We start from the raw sequence: 26,266 nt of genomic DNA, 5'->3' as shown, positions 1-26,266 counted from the left end.
AAAGCCCTCGCACAGAAACGAAGACCCAACACAACAAAAATAAATTTTAAAAAAGCAGTTTCCTAAAAAAAAAAAAAAAAGTTGGGGTTATTTTGACCAAAATCTGCTTAAAGTTAAAAAAAGAAAATAAATCTGTGTTTAGCATCACTGGGCTATAGCTATGGCTTTTGTCGATTGTTAACAACGTTTGGTTCAATTTTCAGGTACACATGGCACAAAATAAAGTGGAAAACTGATGACCATCTAGTGACTTTTAACTTTTTAAACCTTCATAGTTGAACCTCTCCCCAAAATATTCCATTGGGAATTTTCTATTAAAGTACTTAATAAAATTAGACTTTTAAGAATAAAGCTATTGGTCAGATAATCAGAAACCATTTGAATAATCTGCTGTTAAATTCTAAAATAAACAGCTACAAAGGAACCACAAAATTTTCTTGGAATTTTCCTTTCTCTATCAGTCTGTATGCTGGTTTTAATTACTTAAGGTCAACATGTTTTCTCTAGATGAGAATCCTGTGAGAAAATCATTTATTGACAGTGGCAAGTTGTCCCATTTAGGAAAATCTGTAATTGTCATTTGACCTAGGTTGACTGGAATGACCTTTGTTTTTACAAGCAAAGAAATTGTTTTCAATCCATTAGCCATGTTGTTAGGTCTCACTTAGATGACAAAAATAATAATGTAATTTGACTCAAATTCTGGATGGATTAAATAATAAAAACATATAAAGTAATAACAAAATAAGAAAATACAGGCATCTATTTGATCTTGCAGAAGTACTGTACCTCTAAGCATAAAATGAAGAAATCACAAAAGGAAATAGTTGAGTACATAAAAATGACAATCTTCTGCAGAAAAGGTCACCAGAAACAAAATTAAAAGGAAGACTACAAACTGAGAAGAGTATTTGTGACATATATGGTAAGCAAAGGTGTAATATATAAAACTTACAAAGATTGCTTACAAATCAATAAAAAAAGATTGAAATTCAATAGAAAAATGGTCATAGAGTGCCAGTGAGAAATTCACACACACTGACAAGAGAAGGAAATATATAGCCAGTAAATACATATGAAAAATTATTCAGTATTACGGAAAGCAGCTCTTTTGCCCCTTTCCTGTTTGTCCATTCCTGTTCCTCTCTAACCCTAAAAGAACATAATTATAGAAATGACATCACTAGGCAATTTAACTTTACTCCTGACTTATGTTCTACTGAATGCACACCATGCCTTGGCTAACCTGCTGATTTTTTTCCTAGGTTAAAAGTAGTAAGAATGAAGAATTAAGTAGTTAAAGAATGACCAGCTCTCTACCCACAGCAGCCCCCTTTGCAATCCTGTAGGCAGATCACATGGGCAAGATAATTTCTGAAAAAAGATACTGAGGAGTCAGCCAGTCTGCACACAGTGGAGAATGATGAAGAATCTAACCTCGTGCCTCGGTGATTCACTGAGATTCTTTCCCTCTTTTCCCTTTAAAAACTCTCATGGCTGAGCAGAACCTGGGGAGTTGGTTCTGGGAAACGAGTCCACCTTCTCTCCAGATTGCTGGCCTTCTGATTAAAGCAACCTTTCCTTTCTACCAACACTTGCCTCTCCAGTACTGGATTTTGAGCAGCGAGCAGCTGAACCTGAGTTCAGTAACATTACTAATTATAAAAATGACTATACATTTAAAAAATATTAATACACTAGCATTTTTCTCTTCTTCCAAAATGGCAAATATCTGAAGTATTATAATCTAGAATGCTGTGAAATAAGTACTCATAAACTGCTGGTAACAACTGACATAAAAATTTTTTAAGGAATTTTTGCACTATTCATCAAAAACTTAAAAAATGCACATGCTATGTAATCCAATGATTTCAATTCTGAAAGGCATGATAGAAAATTAAAAGATGTATGCGCAGATTATGTACTAGGGCATTCATTCTAGAATTATTAATAACATCAAATACTTGAGAAACAGTGCCTAATATCCAAAAGTAAATTACAAATAATCCAAACAGTAGAATATAGTATATGGTTACTTAAGTTGTGCTGTCAGAGACTTTAATGACTTGAGAAAATATTAATGTTAAGGAAAAAATAAAAGCAGGTTACAAACGATAATTCCCATTTTGCAGTACACACACAAACACCACGAAGGAAATTCCTCAACATGCTAATACCGCTAACAGTGTCATATTTGGGTGGTGGGATCCCAAGTGATTTTTATATTCTTCCCGATAGTCTTCAATATTTTCCAAAATGTTTACAGTAAACATGCATTACTGTTATAATCAGAACACACAAGACAGGGGAGAGAGATTGAGAGAGAGGGAGAGAGAGAAAAGAACTTTCACATTTCACGTGTAAATGTTTATTAAAAGGACATTAGAGAGACTTCCTTGGTGTTGCAGTGGTTAAGAATCCGCCTGCCAATGCAGGGGACACAGGTTCGAGCCTTGGTCCGGGAAGATCCCACTTGGCGCGGAGCAACTAAGTCTGTGCGCCACAACTACTGAAGCCTGCGCCCCTAGAGCTCGCGCTCTGCAACAAAGAGAAGCCACGGCAGTGAGAAGTCCCCGCACTGCAAGGAAGAGTAGCCCCTGCTCGCCGCAACTAGAGAAAGCCTGCTCACAGCAACGAAGACCCAATGCAGCCAAAAATAAATAAATAAATAAATAAAAAGAAATAAAAGGACGTTAGAGACCGTGCCACGGACAAATTCAAGTCAACTTATACTGGATCTGCTAGGTCGATTTCTCCAGGTGCATAATTATCAGAAATTCGGGTGCTCCTTTTGAACAACAGGATAACTCACCCATTCACAGAATTTTAGACGAAGGGACCCTTGAGACCCCTGACAGTAACGAAGGCTTAATGTTCATCTGGCTTACCACTTGGTGCCTACCACCCGGATCAGTATATTTTTGAATGAAAGAAAAAATGAAGACCACCCCAGTCATTGTACAAATGGAGAACCTGCTTCCTGCGGAAATAAAAGGACTTAACTTGCCCAAGTTTACATGTTATCCCCATGAAGTAACACCAACAGTAGCAATAATTACAGTTACTACTACTTTCAATAAGCACCACATCTACTGCTTGACAGGCATTCTTCAAGGGTTTTACGTGCATCAACTTATTTAATCCTCATAATAACCTTATGGGTTAGGTATTGTAATTATTTTCATAAAATAGGTGAGAAAACGGAGTCACAAACTGCATCTAAATTTCATTCCCCCTTTCTTCCTCGCCATTTCATGCAAATCCTAATCACCCCAAAATTCGGCCTGACGTCAGCTAGCTTGGATCCTTACGAAGGGATGCTCCTGGGGCGCATCCGTGTGTTTGTGTGTGACGCGGGAAGTAGGAACATTTTAAACACCCGCCGCCGGAAAACAATGTCCTGATGTCCTGGATTTTACTCTGGCTTCCCCCGCTCCCCCGGAGAGCCCCTCCTAGTGGGCCAAGGGGACTGGGGACGGGAGACACCACGAGGGCACCCCGGCCTCTCTCGCGTCATGAGGCTCCCCCCCTTCACCTCCCCCGGGGGCCGCTCAGCCCCGCAGGAGCCGCCGGGCAGGGCCGCAGCCCCGCCCGCGCCACCTGCTCCAGGGCTCCCGCATCCCCGCCCCGCGTCCCGCCCCCGCGCCGCGCCCGCGCCCCGCGGTCCCTCCCTCCGGCGTGACGGGAGCACGGGCGCCGGCCGCCCGGGCCGCGAGCGCAGCAGAGCTGACAGCGGGCAGCCGGGCAGGGGACGAGCGAGTGGCGAGCCGAGCGCGCAGCACTCGCGGTCCGGGAGCCGGAGCGCGCCCCACTCGGGGAGGCTGCCTTCTTGCCGGCCGGCGGGCCGACCTCAGCGGGACGGAGATGCTGCTCCTCCGCCCGGGGCCGACGCGGGGGAGGGGCCGGGGGCGGCCGGCCGGGGCTCCCCGCTGCGGGCTCTCGCCTCCCTGGAGCCCCGCCTGGATCTGCTGTTGGGCGCTCGCCGGCTGTCAAGCGGCCTGGGCTGGGGACCTGCCCTCCTCCGCCGGCCGCCCGCTTCCTCCTTGCCTGGAGGTGAGCCGCACCTGGTCTTTTACCTGGAGTTTGAGGGGGAGGGGCGAGGAGGGCGCGGGAGATGTGGGGTGAGGGTCGTGCCCGTTTACTGCTCTCTGCCTCTTTCCTTCCTTGGAGGACCGTGCTTTTCGTTTGTTTCCAGGGATGAAGTTACCCGCCCCGGGAAGCTGGCCGAGAGAGGGTGTGTGGCTTTGCTGGCTTTTGGGGGGTGCGTTTCGCGCTCCTGGTGTTTTGAGGGCTCTGAAGGACTTTGCGGCGCCGTCTTGGAGTGCCAGGCTTGAGGACCTGGGGCCGAGGGAGAGCTTTCAGCAAGGGCAGGGGACTGGGGAAGCTTCGCCAGTGGGATTTGGAGACCCTTCACTTCACAGCTTTTCCAGAGAGCCAGATACGTCCGCCGAGGGCGTCCCGCTCCCCTCCCCCTCCCTCCACTCCCCAGTGTGTACAAACCCCTTCCTCCTCTTCCCCTGCTCTCAGCTTCCAGATGAGGCCCTGGGGACTTGCTAAGCCAGTGTGTGGTGTCACTTGGCATCCTTCTGGCAAAACGTGGATGTGAATTAGGAAGAAAAAAGTATTTAAGGAAGAGGTGGGTTGGTGATCTAGGAAATTAGAAAAGACAGAGTGAATATGCTCCTTTTGGGAGATGTTCATCACCTGGGATGAAGCATTGCTACTGTGTGTTTTAAAGTTTGAGATTATTGTTGATATATAGCCAAGAAAGGTAAATTATAGGTGATGTGATTTTTTTTCCCTGCTTTTAGGGGAACTGGACTTAACAATGCCAAAAATCTACAAGGGGTGTCATTGGTACTTGTATTGGGTGTTTATCTTTCCCTTTAGTGTTCCAGAAAGTGCATCCTCTTAATGAAAATCAGTGAGGGGAAGGAAGCAACATTTCTGACCTACTTTGAGTGATCATGTTGGGGAGGATATGAGGAGTGGTTATGGTTTTTAGGGAGATTGCTAAGAATCAGGGTGATGGGTCATTTTAATTTAACATAGCAAAAATGGGTTAGCTAATAGCCCCTCTGGGAAACAAGACCAGACCTTGTTCCTTTGTGTCACTTTTGAATTTCACCCAGGCTTGAATTATAGAATATCCGCGTTCTAGACATCGTCCATCATCCATGGATTTCACCTTCCTCTCCCATGGTCTCAGTCCCAGGACAGACTGAAATGAAAGAGAATCAGATCAAAGGCATGTGTGCGAGCACACAATAGTGTTATAATTGGGGAAATCAGGGCAAGCACTCAGTGAACAGCTGTGTTTAATTTCAGAGTTTATTAGTATAATTAGTTGTTTAATCTGTATTCTCCTATCACCTGGGAATAGTCCATTCTTCCACAGAATGCTGCTTCTTGGGCATCTTCAGACTGAATAGTAACAGGACAAACTTAAAACCTTGCCTCCAGCCCCCAGTCCCAATATGCAAAACCTATTTTTTTTTTCCTTAAGTGAAAAGTCTTAAGATTCTTGTAAAATTAATTCTTAGTATTGGAGACTCTACTTGAAGCAGGTGAAAGTCAGGGCCAGTGGGGGTGATGCTTGGCCACTATAGCTAGACTGATCCTTTAGGTGAGCACATGTTCTACCCCTGTATACCCAGGCAGAATGGAGTAAGACTCTGCCACCCGAGACAAATCTTGAAACCAGAGGCAGGGAGATGGCAGAAGGTTCTGGAAGGCTGTGTTCAATTAATTGTACTGACTTTAGAAATTGCATGCGACTCAGTTCCTTGAGGTTTCAATTTTGAATTTATGGAAATAAATAAAATATATGGGAGGATGCTCTGGAGCCTGTGTGTGGCTAGTTGTGTTTTTAGAAAGGTGATGCACAGATCCAGTTATATTCTTCCTTATGACTGACAAACAGTTGGAAGATGATGGAGAGTTAGAGGTTCCTTTGGACATAGGAGGGGCCAAGGGGCTGAATCTGCTTCTGGGCATCCCGTCTAACCCACTGAGCTAATTAACAGAGTTGATCATTGTTCCTCTCTGTTTTTAAGAGGAATGTGAGAAGGGCAGGTGTTTTTCAGGTGTTGAGGGTAAGGGTCTGCTTCTGCTTACCGGTAGGGAGGGTCCTTCCTCTGAGATACAGCTATGGAAATGTGGGCCAAACTCCTGTGAGCTAAGACATAGTTAAAATAACTCTCTGGTGCCCACTCCTGCCGGTGTATCCCTTTCCCCTCTTTAGTAACAGAAAAGGACATGAATGCCCTTACAATGCCCCACGTAAGGGACAGCACCACGTGGAGGGGAGGACAGCGAAAACCGTGAAAGTGAGGGTTCTGAGGCTGGAAACTAAAGCCAACTCTTTTTTTTTCCCCCCCCTGGTATGTGGGCTTCTTACTGTTGTGGCTTCTCCCGTTGTGGAGCACAGGCTCCGGACGCGCAGGTTCAGCGGCCATGGCTCATGGGCCGAGCCGCTCCGCAGCACGTGGGATCTTCCCGGATCGGGACACGAACCCGTGTCCCTTGCATTGGCAGGCGAACTCTCAGCCATTGCGCCACCAGGGAAGCCCAAAGCCAACTCTTAATAACAGGAGAGGGTGTTGAAGGGAAAATCCGCAGGTAATTCTAAGCCTCATTGCTGCCAGTAGTTTTAGTCTCGTCCTCATTTATCAGTATTTTTATAAAAGTAATCACGTTTAACTAAGTTACAGGGACTCTCATTTTCCTTGCCTGGTTTTGGCGGGAAGCAGCAAAAGGGGAAGGACTAGAAGCAGAGAAAATTGGCCTGGGAGAAATCTAGTTATGATTGCCTGAGTTTAGAAAAGAGGCCCTTCCAAAAGACAGCTGGAATGTGGGTAAAGTTTCCCTTAGATTCTTTGCAGAGGATTGGACTCTGGGGTGAAACTCAAATATAATACAGCTTCCTTTGTCAAAGTCATTGGATTATGGAGCTGAAAAGGGAAGAAAAATGATTACTTTGGAAGGCTCAGCTGGGGATACAGTCAGCAGGGTGGACATACAAGCACAAACAGGAAGGGGAGACGGCAATAAAAGTACAGTCAGTGTGCCAGCGGTTGAAGGACAACAATAGGATGTGACTTTGATAAATGGTATTTAAGCAAAAAAAAAAAAAAAAAAAAAAAATGAGGACTGGATATCAGAAAGTACAGAATTTTCTTCAAACTGTTTATGGGGGAACTTATGAAGGATAAATATCCTCTGGGTATCTACTTTTCACTTGTAAAATGATAGTAATAAAAAGGGACCTGCCTGTCTCTATTGTGAGGATAAGATGGATGAAGATAAGTTAAAGGAAAATAAATTACACACACACACACACACACACACACACACACAGACACACACATACACATATGAGATTTGATGATTGCTAGATTAGCAGACCTAGATCCTGATGTTTCAGGAAGGGTCTACAATGAGACTTCAGAGGTTCAGAGGATAGGCTTATCCAAGAGTTGAATGCAATGGAATTTTTGACTCATTGAAGAAGAGGACTTAATGGGGCTGCCAGAGGAAAAGAAGGATAAAAGCCAACAGATGAATCAGAGTTGGAGTAAGGTATTAGAAGATAGACTGCGTGAGAGAGAAGTGCATGAAAAGAACAGAACTAAGTGGATTATGTATGCATTATTTAAATTTGGAAAATTAAATCACAAACTAGCTTGATTCTTAGTGCACTTCTCTACAGTCCTGCGTAATGTGATTCTATTGGTCTCTCTGAATCTTGATTCAATGATGACTTGCTTTGCCAACAGTTTTCATTCCACAGTTACTGAGCTTAAACTATGTGCCAGGTGAAATGTCAGCTGATGAGAAATTACAGATTAAAAAATAAAATTTAGTTGGCTAAGGATGAGCCAGATATGTAAACTAACATTTGCAGTGAAGTGATTTGGTGCTATGAGAGCAAAAGGGGGCCATAAGTCTAGTGGGGAGGATGAGAAACGACCCTGTAGAGGAGGTGAGTGAGCCTGGAAAGACGGGTAGGAATTTGCCAAGAAAACAAGGGTCAGATGTGAGGTTGCGCTGGTTTGGGGGAAAGATATTTCTGACGTAGAGCAGAGGTTGAAAATGGCAGAAGCACAGAACAGCTACGCTGTAACTAGTTATAACTGGAGTGCTGCGTGCTACAAGGAGCTTAATGAGATATGAGGCTGAGAGGCAGGCGGAACCCTGATCATAGGGGACCTTCTGTCATGATAAGAAGCTGGTCTTCATTTGGTAGGTGATAGGGAGCAATAGAAGGATTTAAGAATCAGGAGTGGGCTTCCATGGTGGCACAGTGGTTGAGAGTCTGCCTGCCGATGCAGGGGACACGGGTTCGTGCCCCGGTCCGGGAAGGTCCCACGTGCCGCGGAGCGGCTAGGCCCGTGAGCCATGGCCGCTGAGCCTGCGCGTCCGGACCCTGTGCTCCGCAACGGGAGAGGCCACAACAGTGAGAGGCCCGCGTACCGCAAAAAAAAAAAAAAAAAGAATCAGGAGTAATGCAATATACTTTAGTTCAGCAACAGTATGGAGGTCACATGAGAGGGGTGGGAAATAGAAAGAGGTGAGACCTGCCGGGAGCAATTGTAAGAGTGCAGGTAAAGGATGACAGAACCTCAGTTGATGAGCAGCAGTGAAAATGGAAAAGAGGGATGATGTTAGAATTGACAGTGGGTGGATGTGGAGGCTGAGGGAATGGAAGGTTCTGCCTTGTCTAGAGGATGGTACCTGCACCCTCTGTGAGGAAGATGAGATAAGGAGCTTGGTTCCAGAGAGCTGACTTCTAGAGAGTTCAGTAAGCAGTTAGGTAGCAGATCCAGTTGGCTCAGGGCACGGTCTGGGCCGGTGTGGCGATACAGGAATCACTTGAATGAAAGGCAAGGTTGACACTGCTGGATTGGATGGGATCATCCAGGGAGTGAGGACAAAGGATGAAAGATAGAACTTGGGTTTTTACCAACATTAAATGGGGCAGGAACCAAGCAGCCCACAGAGGTGACATGTAAGGAATGGCAAGTTTCAGGGAAATGCAACAGTGTAGTTATGGGGAAAGGGAGAAACGCCTTTGATGAAGAAAGGGGTTGGTTGTGTTGTCAGTGGTCAAGAAATTCGAATGAGATGAGACCTGAAAAGGCAAGATTGAGTTTGACAGTTAGCTCCCTGATTCTTAACGCCCCAGTAGTTCCTGTGGAGGTATTAACTGGGGGGTGAGGCAGTAGTGATAGAGTAGATTTTATTAATATAACCTTCCGAGATTTGGTGAGAATTTGGGTCTTCCGTGTCCACATAAGTCAGTAGACTTGTAAATGGTCATATCTTCTGTTTTAGACTTTGATGGGCATAGCTGAGAAGTAACCTTTAGCCTTTCTGCAGGAAGTCTCTGAAGGTCCTGGGCTGTGGGTTAAGGGGTTAGAGATTCGAAAGCCACACTGTTGCTGCAGAAGTTAGGACTTGGCCTCTGTTTTCAAGCCGTTAACATAATTAATCTTGCCTGTCATGCTTGTGAAGGTGAATTTTCCATTTCAAGTTCTTATGCTCAGAACCATTTCTCATGTTTTAGGCAAATGTGAGCAAGTATTCACACCATCAATATTTACAATGTAAAACCAAGAGTTGACAGATCTGTGAAGTGTCATATTTTAGCGCAGGGGATGGAAATAGCAGAGCATAGTATAGAGTGGCACATATTCCTATTAGAGTGTATTCCTCGGCAGTGCCTTGAATCTTAGAGTAATTCTTGCTTGTCAGAAAACACTAGTTAAATTTTGGTGGCCTTTTCCTTCCCCAGGAAGAAACCGTGGCTAATTCTTATCCCTTTTTGCCTTTCTTAATTGAAGTTATATGTAATATTTCAACATTAAACACATGTTTATTAGGTACTCGTGTACCAGGTGCTAGCACTAAAATGTTGAATAAAAGGTATGGTCCTTCCCCATACTGAGCTGTATAATCTCATGTGGGCAAACTCAAAACAACACCACCTATCAGGTGATTCCATCTGTCATAAGCTCTGTGATGGGAACTGTGTGCAGTCGGCGTGTATAGCCTTTTTAGTCTGGTTGGGGTGGGAGGGGTTCCCAAGGGAAAGATGTTTAAACTAAGACCCAAAGCATGAGTAGGAGGTTGTGTGTGGTGGCTTTAGAACGCCTCATCCAGAGGAAGCCTTTTGGCCTAGGTCAGTTCCTCTAACTTCCTCTAACCTTTCCAGGGAAAGAGACAGATGTTCTCTTCTCTTCCCTGGTTCCCAGTCCCAGCCCATTGTTTGCTCTTGGGCAGCCATACACTGTCCTACAAAGGCTTTTGCACATGCAGGCCCGCCCTGTATAGCTGGGTGAGTGGTACCCACCTGTGGGGTCACGTAAGAGCTGGAATCCAGCCAGTGCCCAGAGGGGGTACCATTTTCTAAGTCACTCAAAGGTGCCGCATGCCTTACCAGAGGCTCTGAACACCTGCCCCTCACCCCACCCAACACATAATAGACTCATTAGGGTAGGAATTTCATCCTATTCAGCAAGCAGTGATTAACTGTCTTTTTGTTTAAGGCATTTTGGGGGTTTTAAAAATGAGTAAGGTGCAGGTCCTCTTCTCTGGGAGCACGAATCACTGCCTTGAAAATATAGAGTGAGTGGTTTCCACATTTTTCAGCTATAGAAAGGAATTGATCTTTATAATGCATTTAATCCTAATTGACAACTTCTCTCTTTTCTTTTAAACATCTTTATTGGAGTATAATTGCTTTACAATGGTGTGTTAGTTTCTGCTTTATAACAAAGTGAATCATCTATACATATACATATATCCCCATATCTGACACCTTCTCTTAATTGTAGCAGATTTAAGACTCTGAAACAAAAGCCCAGTGATCAGAATATATTGAAGTTTATTCTCAAGTCAATTTATGGCTCTGGAGTTCAGGATACTATTTAACTTGTTCAAAACTTCACTTTTATGAGGTTTTTTTCCCTTCGTCAGTGGTTCTCAAAGTGTGATCCTAAGACCAGGACTGTCAACATTCCCCAGGCAGTTGTTAGAAATGCAAGTTCTTAGGCTCCGTACACACGCTCCTGAATCAGAAACTCTGGGATTGAGGCCCAGCAGTCTGTCACAGCCAGCTCTCCAGGGGCTTGATTAGAAGGCATGCTGGAGTTGGAGACCACTGCCCTAGGTATAAAGTGAGGGATACAGTTTAGTTGTGTGAAACACCTGTTTTATTGCTAAAATTCCTTCAACTGTAACCCTTTCTGACTTCCTGCTTCTGCAGGGCATGTTAGAAACTCCTAAAATAATCCCATCAAATGGAGCTTGAGCTCCTCCCCCAACCATGAAGCACATCAGCAAGCGCTACTCAACTATCCTCTATACGCCAGGTAAGAGGCAAGATGCTGGTGATAACACAGGATGCAGAGGATATGGTCACCCCTCTCTAGGAGCTTACAGCCTGAGGAAAGAAGCGAACATGGAAATGATTAAGTACCTCTCTCTGAGATAGACATTAGAATAGAAAACATGGTAATATTAAGAGGGTATGGCTAACCTTCTTGGTAAATGTTTTCCAGTGTTTGTTACTTATGGGGGAGGACTGTTTACGTTTTGCTCCAACTGCAAAGCATCTCCTTGTTATAGTAGAAGTAGTCTTGAAGGTCACTGAAGAACTTATTCCTATCTGAGCCCTGTGTGGCCTTGAGCAAATGAACCTCTTTGAGTCTTTCTGCGTCTGCAGGTGGAGATAGTAACTTCTGCCTTACCCCCATGAGAGTTGCTGTAAGGATCAAGCTAATGTATTTGAAGATGCTTTGTAAATTTTAATACACTGCCATATATTATTATTCTTGTGTAAGCTAAGAACACTGTTTCTAAGGGGATGGATTGAGGTGTGAAAGGACTGGGATGTGGGTAGGAAAATTTATTTACTGGCAAAAGCATTTTATAGGCGTATTTTTTCTAACGATGGAAGTTGTGCATTGTGAAGAGTTCAGAGGAGCAAAGGTATAAAAAAAAGAAATGTCAGTTCTAATTCTTCCACTTAAGGATATCTTGCATTTAATGTTTCAGCACATTTCCTACCTATATAGTTTTTCCTTTTTTTTTTTTTTTCTTTGCGGTATGCGGACCTCTCACTGTTGTGGCCTCTCCCGTTGCGGAGCACAGGCTCCGGAGTGCAGGCTCAGCGGCCATGGCTCACGGGCCCAGCTGCTCCACGGCATGTGGGATCTTCCCGGACCGGGGCACGAACCCGTGTCCCCTGCATCAGCAGGCGGACTCTCAACCACTGCGCCACCAGGGAAGCCCTATTTTTTCCTTTTTAAAAACCATGAGGGAGTGCATATTTTATGGATAAGTTGTATCTTTTCCTCTTATTGTAAGCATTTCCCAATGACATTAATGTTTCTTTATAAGTATTTTGATAATATTTATGAAATATTTTAATACGTGATATATTGCAAAATATAGCATGATTTGAATATCTGCCATTGTTTACTTACGAGCCATTCACTTCAGCCTTTCACTGAAAATGCTCTTTTAGGTCAACAATGACCTCCTCTTTGCTAAGTCCAGCTGTCATTCCTCCCCTTTCCCTGCCTTATTAGAACACTGGACCCAGCTGACCGTTCGTCACTGCTGAAACGTTCACTTGGCTTCAAGCACACCATGCTCTCCTGGTTTTTCTCTTGCTCCACTCTGCCGGTTCTGCCTCGTCTCCCTGACTTCTTTACATGGAGGATTCCCTGCCTCAATCCTTAACCGTCCTATCTTTTCTGTCACCCTGACTCCTCACACTTTTGGTGATGTCATCCAGTCGCTTGGTTTTAAATACCATCTGCATATGGACCACTCTCAAATTTATCTCTCCTGCGTGGACCATCCCGTGGCTTCCTGACAAGCACAGCCTCGACAACTCCGCCTGGATAAGTACCTCAAACCTGTCACGTCCAAAACCAAGCTCCTGCCACTGCCCCAAGCCGACTCCAGTGTGGTCTTCCCCATTTCCTTGAATGCCAAGTCCTCCCTTCCTGTAACTCAGGTCTCAAACTCTGGACTCTCCCTGACTTCTTTTTCTCCCATGTCTTATATCCAGTCTAGTAGCAAACTCTCTCGTCTCTGCCTTCGAAATAGCCAGAGTCAGAACTTCTCACCCCTTGGCCTGTACCGTCTGGGCCACAGCACCATAGTATCTTGCCTGGATTATGGCTGTAACTTTCCATCTTGATCTCCAGTTAGAGTTCAGCAGAGCAGTCAAGAGGTCCCATTAAACATAAGTCAAAAGCTGTTATCTTTTGCTCAGAGCTCTTCTAAGGCCTGGTTCAGAACCAAAGCTCTGATGGTGGCTTGCAGGCCCAACATGATCTGGCCTCCTTTAAGCCTCGAATGTCATCTTACTGCTCCCCCTGTTCTTCACTCTGCTTCAGCCTCCCCGGTCTCCTTGTTCTTTCCAGAACGTGTTATGGAAGCTCTTTCTCAGGGTTTCTGCCCTGGTTCTTTCCTCTGCCTGCAGCTCTCTTCTCAGGTATCTGCTTGCCTTTCTCCCTCATGTCCTTAAGGTTTCTATTCAGTTGTCATCTTTTCATAAGATAGCCACCTCCTTGAAATTGCAGCCTCTTCCTGTCTATCCCCATTTCATGCTTTTGTTTTTCTCCGTAGTACTTTTCAGCATCCATCATAATATACATTTAAATTAGTTATTGATAATTTGCTTTTATGAGCCCACTCTCAGCAAAGATCCATAAAGACAAGGCAATCCCTCCTCCCTCCTTTCCTTCCTTCCTTCCTTCCTTCCTTCCTTCCATCCTTCCATCCATCCATCCATCCATCCATCCATCCTCCCTTCCCCCCCTTCCCTTCCTCCTTTCCTGTTTCTTTTTTTAAATAAGCTACTGTATCCCTACCACCTCAAACAGTGCCTGGCACTGTGTTGAATGAATGAGTAAATTTAATTTTGGGCACTTAGATTGTTTTGAATTCTTTGTAGTATAAAAAGGTCATCATAAGCAGCAACACAGAATGTTGTCTGAATTTCTGATTCTTGAAGATAAAATTGAAGCAGAAATCTTAGGTTGAAAAATATGAGCTATACCCTAGCCAACAGTGAAAAGTGTTATTTATTTATTTTAAAAATTTATTTATTTACTAATTTTTTAATTGATGTATATAGTTGATTTACAATTTTGTTATGTATGTATGTATCTTTTTTATATATGTATATATGTATGTATTTTATTTATTTTTGTATATGAAAAAATATTTTTTTCAGATTTTCTTCCCTTATAGATTATTACAAAATATTGAGTATAGTTCCCTGTGCTATACAGTAGGTTCTCGTTGGTTATCTATTTTGTATATAGTAGTATGCATATGTTAATCCCAAACTCCTAATTTATCCTTTCCCCCCTTTCCCATTTGGTAACCATAAGTTTGTTTTCTATGTCTGTGAAAAACTTATTTATTAATATTAATTTGATGGTGGAAAATGCTATCTCACTGGTGTAATTTACATTTCTTTAATCACTGCTGAGGGTCAGTATTTTTTATGTGACTTAGCTTTTTGTATTTCACTTTCTGTGGAATTTCTGTTTAGGTGTTTTCACTTACATATAATATATATAATATATGAAGTCTTTCATGTGATTGGCTAAGAAAAATCGTGAAGCAACTGCAAAGGGATCAAGAATTCTCGGACTTCGGTTGAGTCTTTGTTCTAAGAGTGTGCTTCTGAAATTTCAAGACAGCCCTACTTCATTCTGTTACTTCTTTTTCAGTGGCCATTCATATGTTAATTTGTTCCTGTGGCATTTAATGAGTTCAGGTCATGTATTTCTCTCATAGGTAAACTAATAATACGGAAGTCTATGATTATAGTAGAGATGGGTTAAGTGCTGTGGTGGAGTTGTGGACAGAGTTTTGTTTTTTGTTTTTTTGTTTTTTTTTTTACGGTACGCGGGCCTCTCACTGCTGTGGCCTCTCCCGTTGCGGAGCACAGGCTCCGGACGCGCAGGCTCAGCGGCCACGGCTCACGGGCCCAGCCGCTCCGCGGCATGTGGGATCCTCCCGGACCGGGGCACGTACCCGTGTCCCCTGCATCGGCAGGCGGACTCTCAACCACTGCGCCGCCAGGGAAGCCTGGACAGAGTTTTATAGAAGCACAGAGGGAGGGACTGCATCCCACTAAGGAGCCCTGGTCTCAGAGAAGGTGCTGTTTGAGCTGAGTTTGGAAAGATTTCCAGAAGTGCTTTACAGGATGCATAGAGGCCAGCCTATCTCGGTCAAAGAAAACCGATTGTATGACTGCACAGAGGAATTAAATCATAGGACCATTTCACGGGCTAGAGTGAAGGCACTTGGGTGACAATGGCAAGAGATGGCTAGATTATGAGGAAGGTAGAGACTGAGGGTTTTGTGAGAAAAGCTTTGGGGACCACTGACATCAGATTATTCTGTTTGCGAGTGGAGGGATATAAAAGGCGAGTAATACTGGAGACAGGAAGATCAGTTAGGGGATGTTGCCTCTCTCACGGGGAAGAAAGAAATGTCAGAGCTAAGCAAAGGACAGAATGGGGGGTAGGTTAGGTGATGGATTTGACAGCTGAGTGATAAATTTCAGTCTACCCGACTTCTAGGGTTTTTGCCTTGGGCCACTTGGTAGACGCTCTGCCTTTCATTGAGACTGAAAATTTAGGAAGTGAATGAGGCTGCTGGAAGAAAGAGGATGAGTTCATTATTGGCATCCTGAGTTTAAAGTGCTCTCCCAGAGACAGGTGGATGTTCGGAAGCGTAACCAAGAGGTGACTTGGGAGCCAGGGGCACATAAGAGGTAGTTGAAGCCAGTGGTGTTGATGGGGTCACCTAGGCTGTGAGGCACCACGTGTTGAGGAGAGGCCTCAGGGAAACACCAGCATTTAAGAGGCGAGCAGAGCAAGAAACGATTGAGAATGAGACTGAAAAGGCACGACCAGGAGAGAATGATAGCACAGAAACTGGCTGAGGGTCGAAGGGATAGGTGACCAGTAAATCTGCAGTATGATCCAGACACGTGATTCTTGGTGTTCGGTTAGGCATTAGAAATATCATATCCTTGTGGACAAGATGCAGAAGTATGTGCTGAGTGATGATATAACTAGGCAGAGTGTTGGATATTTGAACAAATGTACCCTGAGGTTATTAATTTAAGGACTTGATGCTACGCTGGAGGAAGTTTTCCAATGTAATACCTTTGGTCTTAGTATCTACTCTCCGTCCTGTTACTGTTCTCCTTTTACTATTGAATCAGTAGTTTGGTTTTGAGAAGGCTTAACCAAATTTCATCAAGTCAGAAAGCTGGGAAAGATGCCTAATGAGTTGGAAAGCAGAACTGGGATTCAAATGATTGCAAGAGGTTAGAATAATGGGCAAACATAATTGTTCAAAATGTAGTCTGTCCTTTTGGGTTCTGAAATTCAGATGTTCAAGCATAAGGTGAGGAATTCTTGCTTAAAAGTAATTTTGAAGCCACAGATGTCCTGTAGCTGCTAAAAGCAATGATGGGCTGGTGGGAGGGTTCCTAGTTTCTATGAATATGAGCAGAGTGCTTGGCTCATAGAAAGTGGACACTTAACAGGTCAGTAATACAACTTAGGTGCAATATTTGAAGAGGGACATTGAAATAGGGAGATTTTGGTTTAAGGTGTGAATTAGGAAGATGAACTATTTTGAGAGTATCTCCAAATACCTGAGGACTGATCAAAGGAACTGAGGCTGTTTAGCTTGAAGAAGACTTAAGGGGACCGTAATAGCGAGCTTCAAATAACAGTAAGTGCAGTCTTGCTTAAGGGGCATTGGTATAATGCTCATTTAGAGGACAAGATTAGGTAGGGTTAGTGGGTAATAGAAGAAAGAAGAATTTAGTTCGTCCAAGAAGATGTTTTATATCTGTAGAGCCACGTGCTGCTGCTTTGAACTCTGAAAGTTGCAAGTTTCCTGTTTTGTTGGGACAGACTGCTGTCCTGGGTCACTGCTGTCCTGAGTCAGAACTGTTTACTGCACTGTGCCTATATTACTGTGGTAGATTTAAGGGACAGTTCAATGAATGTATACACATTCCTCCTGTAACAGGTGAGAAGATAAATCTTTCTCCTTGGTGATTTAATCTTAGGGCACATTCTTTCTTAATCTGTCATCCTTAGCACTGTATTCTAGGATTGCTACATCGTAAACATAAAGCAATGCCCTTTGATATTTAACATTCTAAAATTGAGAATGGGAGGAATTGGCCATTTGAAATGTAAGTTTAGCACAGACTGCACTATGATAATTCTTGGGCATGTCAATAAAGCATACTAGGACATAACTTAAGCCAAGATAATCAGTAGATGCTTAAGTAGATCTGAGCTTGGTACCCTAGCAAGTGCTTCGCTAGCTAAAGAGCAGATAAATGCTAACATCACTTGCTCTAACATTTTTTTTTATGGTTTCACTTTTCACATTTGACCTTTTTAAAATGAAAAGCAGTATATGTGCATTTTATTTATTTTTTAAAATAAATTTATTTTATTTATTTATTTATTTTTGACTGCATTGGGTCTTCGTTGCCGTGTGCGGGCTTTCTCTAGTTCCGGAGAGCGAGCAGGGCCTTCTCTTCGTTGCGGTGCGCGGGCTTCTCATTGTGATGGCTTCTCTTGTTGCGGAGCATGGGCTCAAGGCACGCGGGCTTCAGTACTTGTGGCACACGGGCTCAGTAGTTGTGGCTCGCGGGCTCTAGAGCGCAGGCTCAGTAGTTGTGGCGCACGGGCTTAGTTGCTCCACAGCATGTGGGATCTTCCTGGACCAGGGCTTGAACCTGTGTCCCCTGCATTGGCAGGCGGATTCTTAACCACTGCGCCACCAGCCATATGTGCATTTTAGAAAAGTGAAGTAATAAAACCACCCTTAATTGCACTGAATAAGCACACCACTCAATATCTTAGTATTTGTAATAGGAATAACATATAAAAAGAGGAATAGCCAGGTACAGTTTAAAGGCATTTCATGTATTAACTCACTTACCCAGTCCTCCAGACTCTGATGAGCTCAGTCCTAATACTTCTTGCATGGTTAAATTACTGTGAGCCCCGGCTAACCCCCGTAGTGTCCACACTCTTAACCATCTGGCTCTACTGCCTCTATCACATATATCAGATATCTTAGCATATATTTCATTATGAATTTACATGTATGTTGACAAAATGGGACTATTCTGTATATACAGTTTGATAATTTTTTTTTTTGCATTTAACAGTATGCTGTGAACTTATTCCCACATTTTAATTCATGTAGAATTTTATTCAGTGCTTGTTGTCAGGTAGACCTTGGACTTTATTTTCTGAATAGCCCGTTTTCACAAATAGTGTTCAAACAACCCATAATCCATCCTTTCTCCACTGATTTGTTTTCTATACCATCTATCGTATGTGTGTGTGTATGCACACACACATATATACACACATATATATTCTTTATAATCTATTCTATGTATAACATATGGCGTATTATATAGACACACAAACATTTATTTGACATCTTTTGGGCTACTTTATATCTATTGATTTTTTTGTACCAAGATTGCTCACAGAGTTTTTGTTTGTTTGTTTTTTTGCGGTACGCGGGCCTCTTACCGCTGTGGCCTCTCCCGCTGCGGAGCACAGGCTCCAGACATGCAGGCTCAGTGGCCATGGCCCACGGGCCCAGCCGCTCCGCGGCACGTGGGATCTTCCCGGACCGGGGCATGAACCCGTGTCCCCTGCATCGGCAGGCGGACTCTCAACCACCGCGCCACCAGGGAAGCCCGCTCACAGAGTTTTATAATATGATTTTATACAATACTTTTGCTTTTCTTTCCAGGATTTCTTAGCTGTTTTCACTCCTTTTAGTCTTCCAGTTCAACTTTAGAATAATTTTGAAAAATTAAAAAACAAATTCTCCCTGGAATTTTCTTTTGGATTCTGTTAAATCTCTTCATTTATTTGGGAAAAAAATGTCATCTTTACAGTATTATTTTCATATTTGAAGGTAGAATCTGCTTCAGTGTTTGAAGCATTCTGTGTTTTTCACCAGCACAGTCTTTGTATACCTATTTTTTTGTTACTGTTTTCTGTGGCAGTTTCCCTACCATTTTACCTTTTGATTTTTCCCTGTGTTGAAAAGCCATTGTGTTTTGAAAATTAACTGCATACCTAGTCTCTTACAAAGCAGCCTTGTTAATTCTAGTATTTTGTCAGTTAATTAACTTTGATTTTCTTGATAACAAGTGCCATTTATTGAGCAATTAAATGTGTAAAACACTTTATATTAACAGTAATCCCGGGCTTCCCTGGTGGTGCAGTGGTTAAGAATCTGCCTGCCAATGCAGGGCACACGGGTTCGAGCCCTGGTCTGGGAAGATCCTACATGCCGTGGAGCAACTGAACCCGTGTGCCACAACTACTGAGTCTGCTCTTTAGAGCCTGCGCACCAGAACTACTGAGCCCGTGTGCCACAACTACTGAAGCCCGCATGCCTAGAGCCAGTGCTCGCAGAAAGAGAAACCACCACAGTGAGAAGCCCGCACAACACAGCAAAGAGCAGCCCCCGCTTGCCACAACTAGAGAAAGCCCGCGTGCAGCAACGAAGACCCAACACAGTAAAAAAAAAAAAATAATAAATAAATAAATAAATTTAAGAAAGAAAAGAATCATCTTGCAAGAATAATTAAAAAAAAAAAAAAAAAAAACAGTAACCCTCACAGCAATCCATGCCTCTGCTTTTAGAGATGAGGAAACTGAAGGTGAAAGGCAATTAATAACTTGCAAAAGATGACAAAGCTAGTGAGCCATGAGGCTCGGATGTATTTCTCTCCAGAGACCTCATTGAACCCCACAGAACCCCACTGCCTTCCACTCTGCCTACACAGAACTGGTCTGTACTTACAGCTCTCTACAGCTGCTTTCAAGAGACTATGTACTGAATCTTACTAAGGTACACCAAGCAGCTATTTATGATTTTTTTCTCCTTTAGTCAGTCATTTTCAGACTGTTCCTTTTTCTCAAGATATTAATCCCCTTTTCCTGTGTTTCAGAAATCCACCATCTCCTCCAGGGCAGTTGTTAGTGTTGCATGTGTCTTCACCAGGGGAGCTCCCTATTCCACTGAGTTTAACCCACACAGCTGTGTGCGTGACCATTAGTCCTCTTGCCTCTGGGATGAGGTGTCTGTGCAACGTCCCTAGACCAACTTCTGCTGTAAGGCACGTTTTCTTCCCCTGCTGTGCTGATCAACTGAGGGGATCTCATTCTGTCTATACTAGATTCTTGATTAGGAGAATGTTTTTAGAATTTTAGAGTAACAGAGCTGTCTGTAGTTTTTCCACAGTAAGCAGCACATGACAGGCACTGGACCTAGGGCATGTTCAGCCTCTATCTTTATCTGTATGGTCCTGGAGATGAAATTGAGGGCGAGGGGTGTTAGTCTGATGACATCTGAAACCGGAGACCTGTAAAACTTCAAAAATAAAAGGTCAAACTCTGTTGTAAGAACAGTATATATATACCAAAGACAGTTGAGAATAAAAATTGATGGATGGTAGTTCTGTCATTTTACCACAATTGTTTTAGTGGTTTCCTTTCCTTTTTTTTTTGAATTTTTGAATTGTATTTATTTTTGTATACAGCAGGTTCTTATTAGTCATCCAGTTTATACACATCAGTGTATACATGTCAGTCCCAATCGCCCAACTCATCACACCACCACCACCATGCCTCATCCCTCCCTTGGTGTCCATACGTTTGTTCTCTGCATCTGTGTCTCAACTTCTGCCCTGCAAACTGGTTCATCTGTACCATATTTCTAGGTTCCACATATATGTGTTAATATACGATATTTGTTTTTCTCTTTCTGACTTCACTCTGTATGACAGTCTCTAGATCCATCCACGTCTCAACAAATGACCCAATTTCGTTCCTTTTTATGGCTGAGTAATATTCCATTGTATATAGGTACAACATCTTTATCCATTCATCTGTTGATGGGCATTTAGGTTGCTTCCATGACCTGGCTATTGTAAATAGTGCTGCAATGAACATTGGGGTGCATGTGTCTTTTTGAATTATGGTTTTCTCTGGGTATATGCCCAGTAGTGGGATTGCTGGATCATATGGTAATTCTATTTTTATTGTTTTAAGGAACCTCCATACTGTTCTCCATAGTGGTTGTATCAATTTACATTCCCACCAACAGTGCAAGAGGGTTCCCTTTGGTCCACACCCTCTCCAGCATTTGTTGTTTGTAGAATTTCTGATGATGCCCGTTTTGACTGGTGTGAGGTGATACCTCACTGTAGTTTTGCATTTCTCTAATAATTAGTGATGTTGAGCAGCTTTTCATGTGCTTCTTGGCAATCTGTATGTCTTCTTTGGAGAAATGTGTATTTAGGTCTTCTCCCCATTTTCGGATTAGGTTGTTTCTTTTTTTTAATATTGAGCTACATGAGCTGGTTATATATTTTGTAGATTAATCCCTTGTCCGTTGATTGATTTGCAAATACTCTCTCCCATTCTGAGGGCTGTCTTTTTGTCTTGTTTATGGTTTCCTTTGCTGTGCAAAAGCTTTGAAGTTTCACTAGGTCCCATTTGTTTTTATTTCCATTACTCTAGGAGGTGAATCAAAAACGATCTTGCTGTGATATATGTCAAAGAGTGTTCTTCCTATGTTTTCCTCTTAGAGTTTTATAGTGTCCAGTCTTACATTTAGGTCTCTAATCCATGTTGAGTTTATTTTTGTGTATGGTGTTAGGGAGTGTTCTAGTTTCATTCTTTTACATGTAGCTGTCCAGTTTTCCCAGCACCACTTATTGAAGAGACTGTCTTTCCTCCATTGTATACTCTTGCCTCCTTTATCAAAGGTAAGGTGACCTTATGTGTGTGGGTTTATCTCTGGGCTTTCTATCCTGTTCCATTGATCTATATTTCTGTTTTTGTGCCAGTACCATATTGTCTTGATTACTGTAGCTTTGTAGTATAGTCTGAAGTCAGGGAGTCTGATTGCTCCAGCACCGCTTTTTTCCCTCAAGACCGCTTTGGCTATTTGGAGTCTTCTCTGTCTCCATACAAATTTTAAGATTTTTTGTTCTAGTTCTGTAAAAAATATCTTTGGTAATTTGATAGGGATTGCATTGAATCTGTAGATTGCTTTGGGTAGTATAGTCATTTTCACAATATTGATTCTTCCAATCCAAGAACATGGTATATATCTCCATCTGTTGGTATCATCTTTAATTTCTTTCATCAGTGTCTTATAGTTTTCTCCATACAGGTCTTTTGTCTCCCTAGGTAGGTTTATTCCTAGGTATTTTATTCTTTTTGTTGCAACGGTAAATGGGAGTGTTTCCTTAATTTCTCTTTCAGATTTTTCATCATTAGTGTATAGGAATGCAAGAGATTTCTGTGCATTAATTTTGTATCCTGCAACTTTACCAGATTCATTGATTAGCTCTAGTAGTTTTCTGGTGGCATCTTTAAGATTCTCTATGTATAGTATCATGTCATCTGCAAACAGTGACAGTTTTACTTCTTCTTTCCCAATTTATATTCCTTTTATTTCTTTTTTTTCTCTGATTGCCATGGCTAGGACTTCCAAAACTATGTTGAATAATAGTGATGAGAGTGGATATCCTTGTCTCGATCCTGATCTTAGAGGAAATGCTTTCAGTTTTTCACCATTGAGAATGATGTTTGCTCTGGGTTTGTCATATATGGCTTTTATTATGTTGAGGTAGGTTCCTTCTATTCCCACTTTCTGGAGAGTTTTTTTTTTATCATAAATGGGTGTTGAATTTCGTCAAAAGCTTTTTCTGCATCTATTGAGATGATCATATGGTTTTTCTTCTTCAATTTGTTAATATGGTGTATCACATTGATTGATTTGCGTATACTGAAGAATCCTTGCATCCCTGGGATAAATCCCATTTGATCATGGTATATGATCCTTTTAATGTGTTGTTGGATTCTGTTTGCTAGTATTTTGTTGAGGATTTTTACATCTATATTCATCAGTGATATTGGTCTGTAATTTTCTTTTTTTGTAGTATCTTTGGTTTTGGTGTCAGGGTGATGATGGCCTCATAGAATGAGTTTGGGAGTGTTCCTTCCTCTGCAATTTTTTGGAAGAGTTTGAGAAGGATGGGTGTTAGGTCTTCTCTAAATGTTTGATAGAATTCACTTGTGAAGCCATCTGGTCCTGGGCTTTCATTTGTTGTAAGATTTTTAATCACAATTTCAATTTCATTACTTGTGATTGGTCTGTTCATATATTCTATTTCTTCCTGGTTCAGTCTTGGAAGGTTATACCTTTCTAAGAATTTGTCCATTTCATCCAGGTTGTCCATTTTATTGGCATAGAGTTGCTTGTAGTAGTCTCTTAAGATGCTTTGTATTTCTGCGGTGTCTGCTGTAACATCTCCTTATCCATTTCTAATTTTATTGATTTGAGTCCTCTCCCTCTTTTTCTTGATGAGTCTGGCTACTGGTTTATCAGTTTGGTTTATCTTCTCAAAGAACCAGCTTTTAGTTTTATTGATCTTTGCTATTGTTTTCTTTGTTTTTATTTCATTTATTTCTGCGCTGATTTTCTGATATCTTTCCTTCTGCTAACGTTGGGTTTTGTTTGTCCTTCTTTCTCTAGTTCCTTCAGGTGTAAGGTTAGATTGTTTATTTGAGCTTTTTCTTGTTTCCTGAGGTAGGCTTGTATAGCTGTAAACTTCCCACTTAGAACTGCTTTTGCTGCATCCTGTAGGTTTTGGATCGTCGTGTTTTCGTTGTCATTTGTCTCTAGGTATTTTTTGATTTCCTCTATGTTTTCTTCAGTGATCTCTTGGTTATTTAGTAACGTATTGTTTAGCCTCCATGTGTTTGTGTGTTTTACGTTTTTTTCCCTTAATGCATTTCTAATCTCATAGCGTTGTGGTCAGAAAAGATGCTTGATAGGATTTCAGTTTTCTTAAATTTACTGAGGCTTGACTTGTGACCTAAGATGTGATCTGTCCTGGAGAATGTTCCATGCGCACTTGCGAAGAAAGTGGAATCTGCTGTTTTTTGATGGAATGTCCTATAAATACCAATTAAATCTATCTGGTCTGTTGTGTCATTTAAAACTTCTATTTTCTTATTTATTTTCATTTTGGATGATCTGTCCATTGGTGTAAGTGAGGTGTTAAAGTTCCCCACTATTATTGTGTTACTGTCAGTTTCCTCTTTTAGAGCTGTTACCAATTGCCTTATGTATTGAGGTGCTCCTATGTTGGGTGCATATATGTTTATAATTGTTATATCTTCTTCTTGGATTGATCCCTTGATCATTATGTAATGTCCTTCCTTGTCTCTTGTAGCATTCTTTAAAGTCTATTTGATCTGATATGAGTATTGCTACTCCAGCTTTCTTTTGATTTCCATTTGCATGGAATATCTTTTTCCATCCACTCACTTTCAGTCTGTATGTGTCCCTAGGTCTGAAGTGGGTCTCCTGTAGACAGCATATATATACGTTTTGTTTTTGTATCCATTCAGCAAGCCTGTGTCTTTTAGTTGGAGCATTTAATCCATTCATGTTTAAGGTAATTATCAATATGTATGTTCCTATGACCATTTTCTTGATTGTTTTGTTTTTGTAGGTCCTTTTCTTCTCTTGTGTTTTCCACTTAGAGAAGTTCCTTTAGCATTTGTTGTAGAGCTGGTTTGGTAGTGCTGAATTCTTTTCACTTTTGCTTGTCTGTAAAGCTTTTGATTTCTCCATTGAATCTGAATGAGATCCTTGCCGGGTAGAGTAATCTTGTTTGTAGGTTCTTCCCTTTCATCACTTTAAGTATATCATGCCACTCCCTTCTGGCTTGTAGAGTTTCTGCTGAGAAATCAGCTGTTAACCTTATGGGAGTTCCCTTGTATGTTATTTGTCATTTTTCCCTTGCTGTTTTCAATAATTTTTCTGTGTCTTTAATTTTTGCCAGTTTGATAATTCTGTGTCTTGGCGTGTTTCTCCTTGGGTTTATCCTGTATGGGACTCTCTGTGCTCTGTGGACTTGCATGGCTATTTCCTTTCCCATGTTAGGGAAGTTTTCAACTATAATCTCTTCAAATATTTTCTCAGGTCCTTTCTCTCTTCTCCTTCTGGGACCCCTATAATGTGAATGTTGTTGCGTTTAATGTTGTCCCAGAGGCCTCTTAGGCTGTCTTCATTTCTTTTCATTCTTTTTTTTTATTCTGTTCCATGGCAGTGAATTCCACCATTCTGTCTTCCAGGTCACTTGTCCATTCTTCTGCCTCAGTTATTCTGCTATTGATTCCTTCTAGTGTGTTTTTCATTTCACTTATTGCATATTTCATCTCTGTTTGTTTGTACTTTAATTCTTCTAGGTCTTTGTTCAACATTTCTTGCATCTTCTCGATCTTTGCCTTCATTCTCTTTCCGAGATCCTGGATCAACTTCACTATCATTATTCTGAATTCTTTTTCTGGAAGGTTGCCCATCTCCACTTCATTTAGTTGTTTTTCTGGGGTTTTATCTTGTTCCTTCATCTGGTACATAGCCCTCTGCCTTTTCATTTCGTCTGTCTTTCTGTGAATGTGGTTTTTGTTCCACAGGCTGCAGGATTGTAGGACTTCTTGCTTCTGCTGTCTGCCCTCTTGTGGATGAGGCTATCTAAGAGGCTTGTGCAAGTTTCCTGATGGATGGGACTGGTGGTGGGTAGAGCTGGCTGTTGCTCTGGTGGGCAGAGCTCAGTAAAACCTTAATCCGCTTGACTGCTGATGGGTGGGACTGGGTTCCCTCCCTGTTATTTTTTGGCCTGAGGCAAACCAACACTGGAGCCTACCCCGGCTCTTTGGTGGGGCTAATGGTGGACTCTGGGAAGGCTCACGCCAAGGAGCAATTCTCAGAACTTCTGCCGCCAGTGTCCCTGTCCTCACGGTGAGACACAGGCACCACCGCCTCTGCAGGAGACCCTCCAACACTAGCAGGCAGGTGTGGTTCAGTCTCCCCTGGGATCACTGCTCCCTTCTCTGGGTCCCGATGCACACACTACTTTGTGTGTGCCCTCCAGAGTGGAGTCTCTATTTCCTCCAGTCATGTCAGAGTCCTGAAATCAAATCCTGCTAGCCTTCAAAGTCTGAATCTCTAGGAATTCCTCCTCCCGCTGCCAGACCCCGAGGTTCGGAAGCCTGATGTGGTGCTCAGATTGTTCACTCCAGTGGGTGGACTTCTGTGGTGTAAGTGTTCTCCAGTCTGTGAG

The 26,266-nt window shown here is 42.4% G+C and overlaps 1 protein-coding gene across 4 annotated transcripts in view; it reads left to right on the top strand.

Annotated features, from left to right (window-relative positions):
* The first annotated feature begins 3,693 nt into the window (after positions 1 to 3,693).
* Positions 3,694 to 26,266, top strand: part of ELAPOR2 (endosome-lysosome associated apoptosis and autophagy regulator family member 2) — a 193,662-nt gene continuing 171,089 nt past the window's right edge. For 2 of the 4 annotated variants that reach the window (XM_033862946.2, XM_033862947.2), the window contains exon 1: positions 3,696 to 4,053. In XM_033862946.2, the coding sequence (XP_033718837.1) occupies positions 3,865 to 4,053 (189 nt within the window). In that variant the 5' untranslated portion in view covers positions 3,696 to 3,864. Of the gene's footprint in view, positions 4,054 to 26,266 lie in introns of all 4 variants that reach the window. The other 2 variants (XR_012333906.1, XM_019929057.3) reach the window with 2 other exon arrangements.

The sequence above is a fragment of the Tursiops truncatus genome, chromosome 9 (genome assembly GCF_011762595.2).
Source record: "Tursiops truncatus isolate mTurTru1 chromosome 9, mTurTru1.mat.Y, whole genome shotgun sequence".
Taxonomy (NCBI): domain Eukaryota; kingdom Metazoa; phylum Chordata; class Mammalia; order Artiodactyla; family Delphinidae; genus Tursiops; species Tursiops truncatus.
This window is presented reverse-complemented; position numbering and strand designations above follow the sequence as displayed.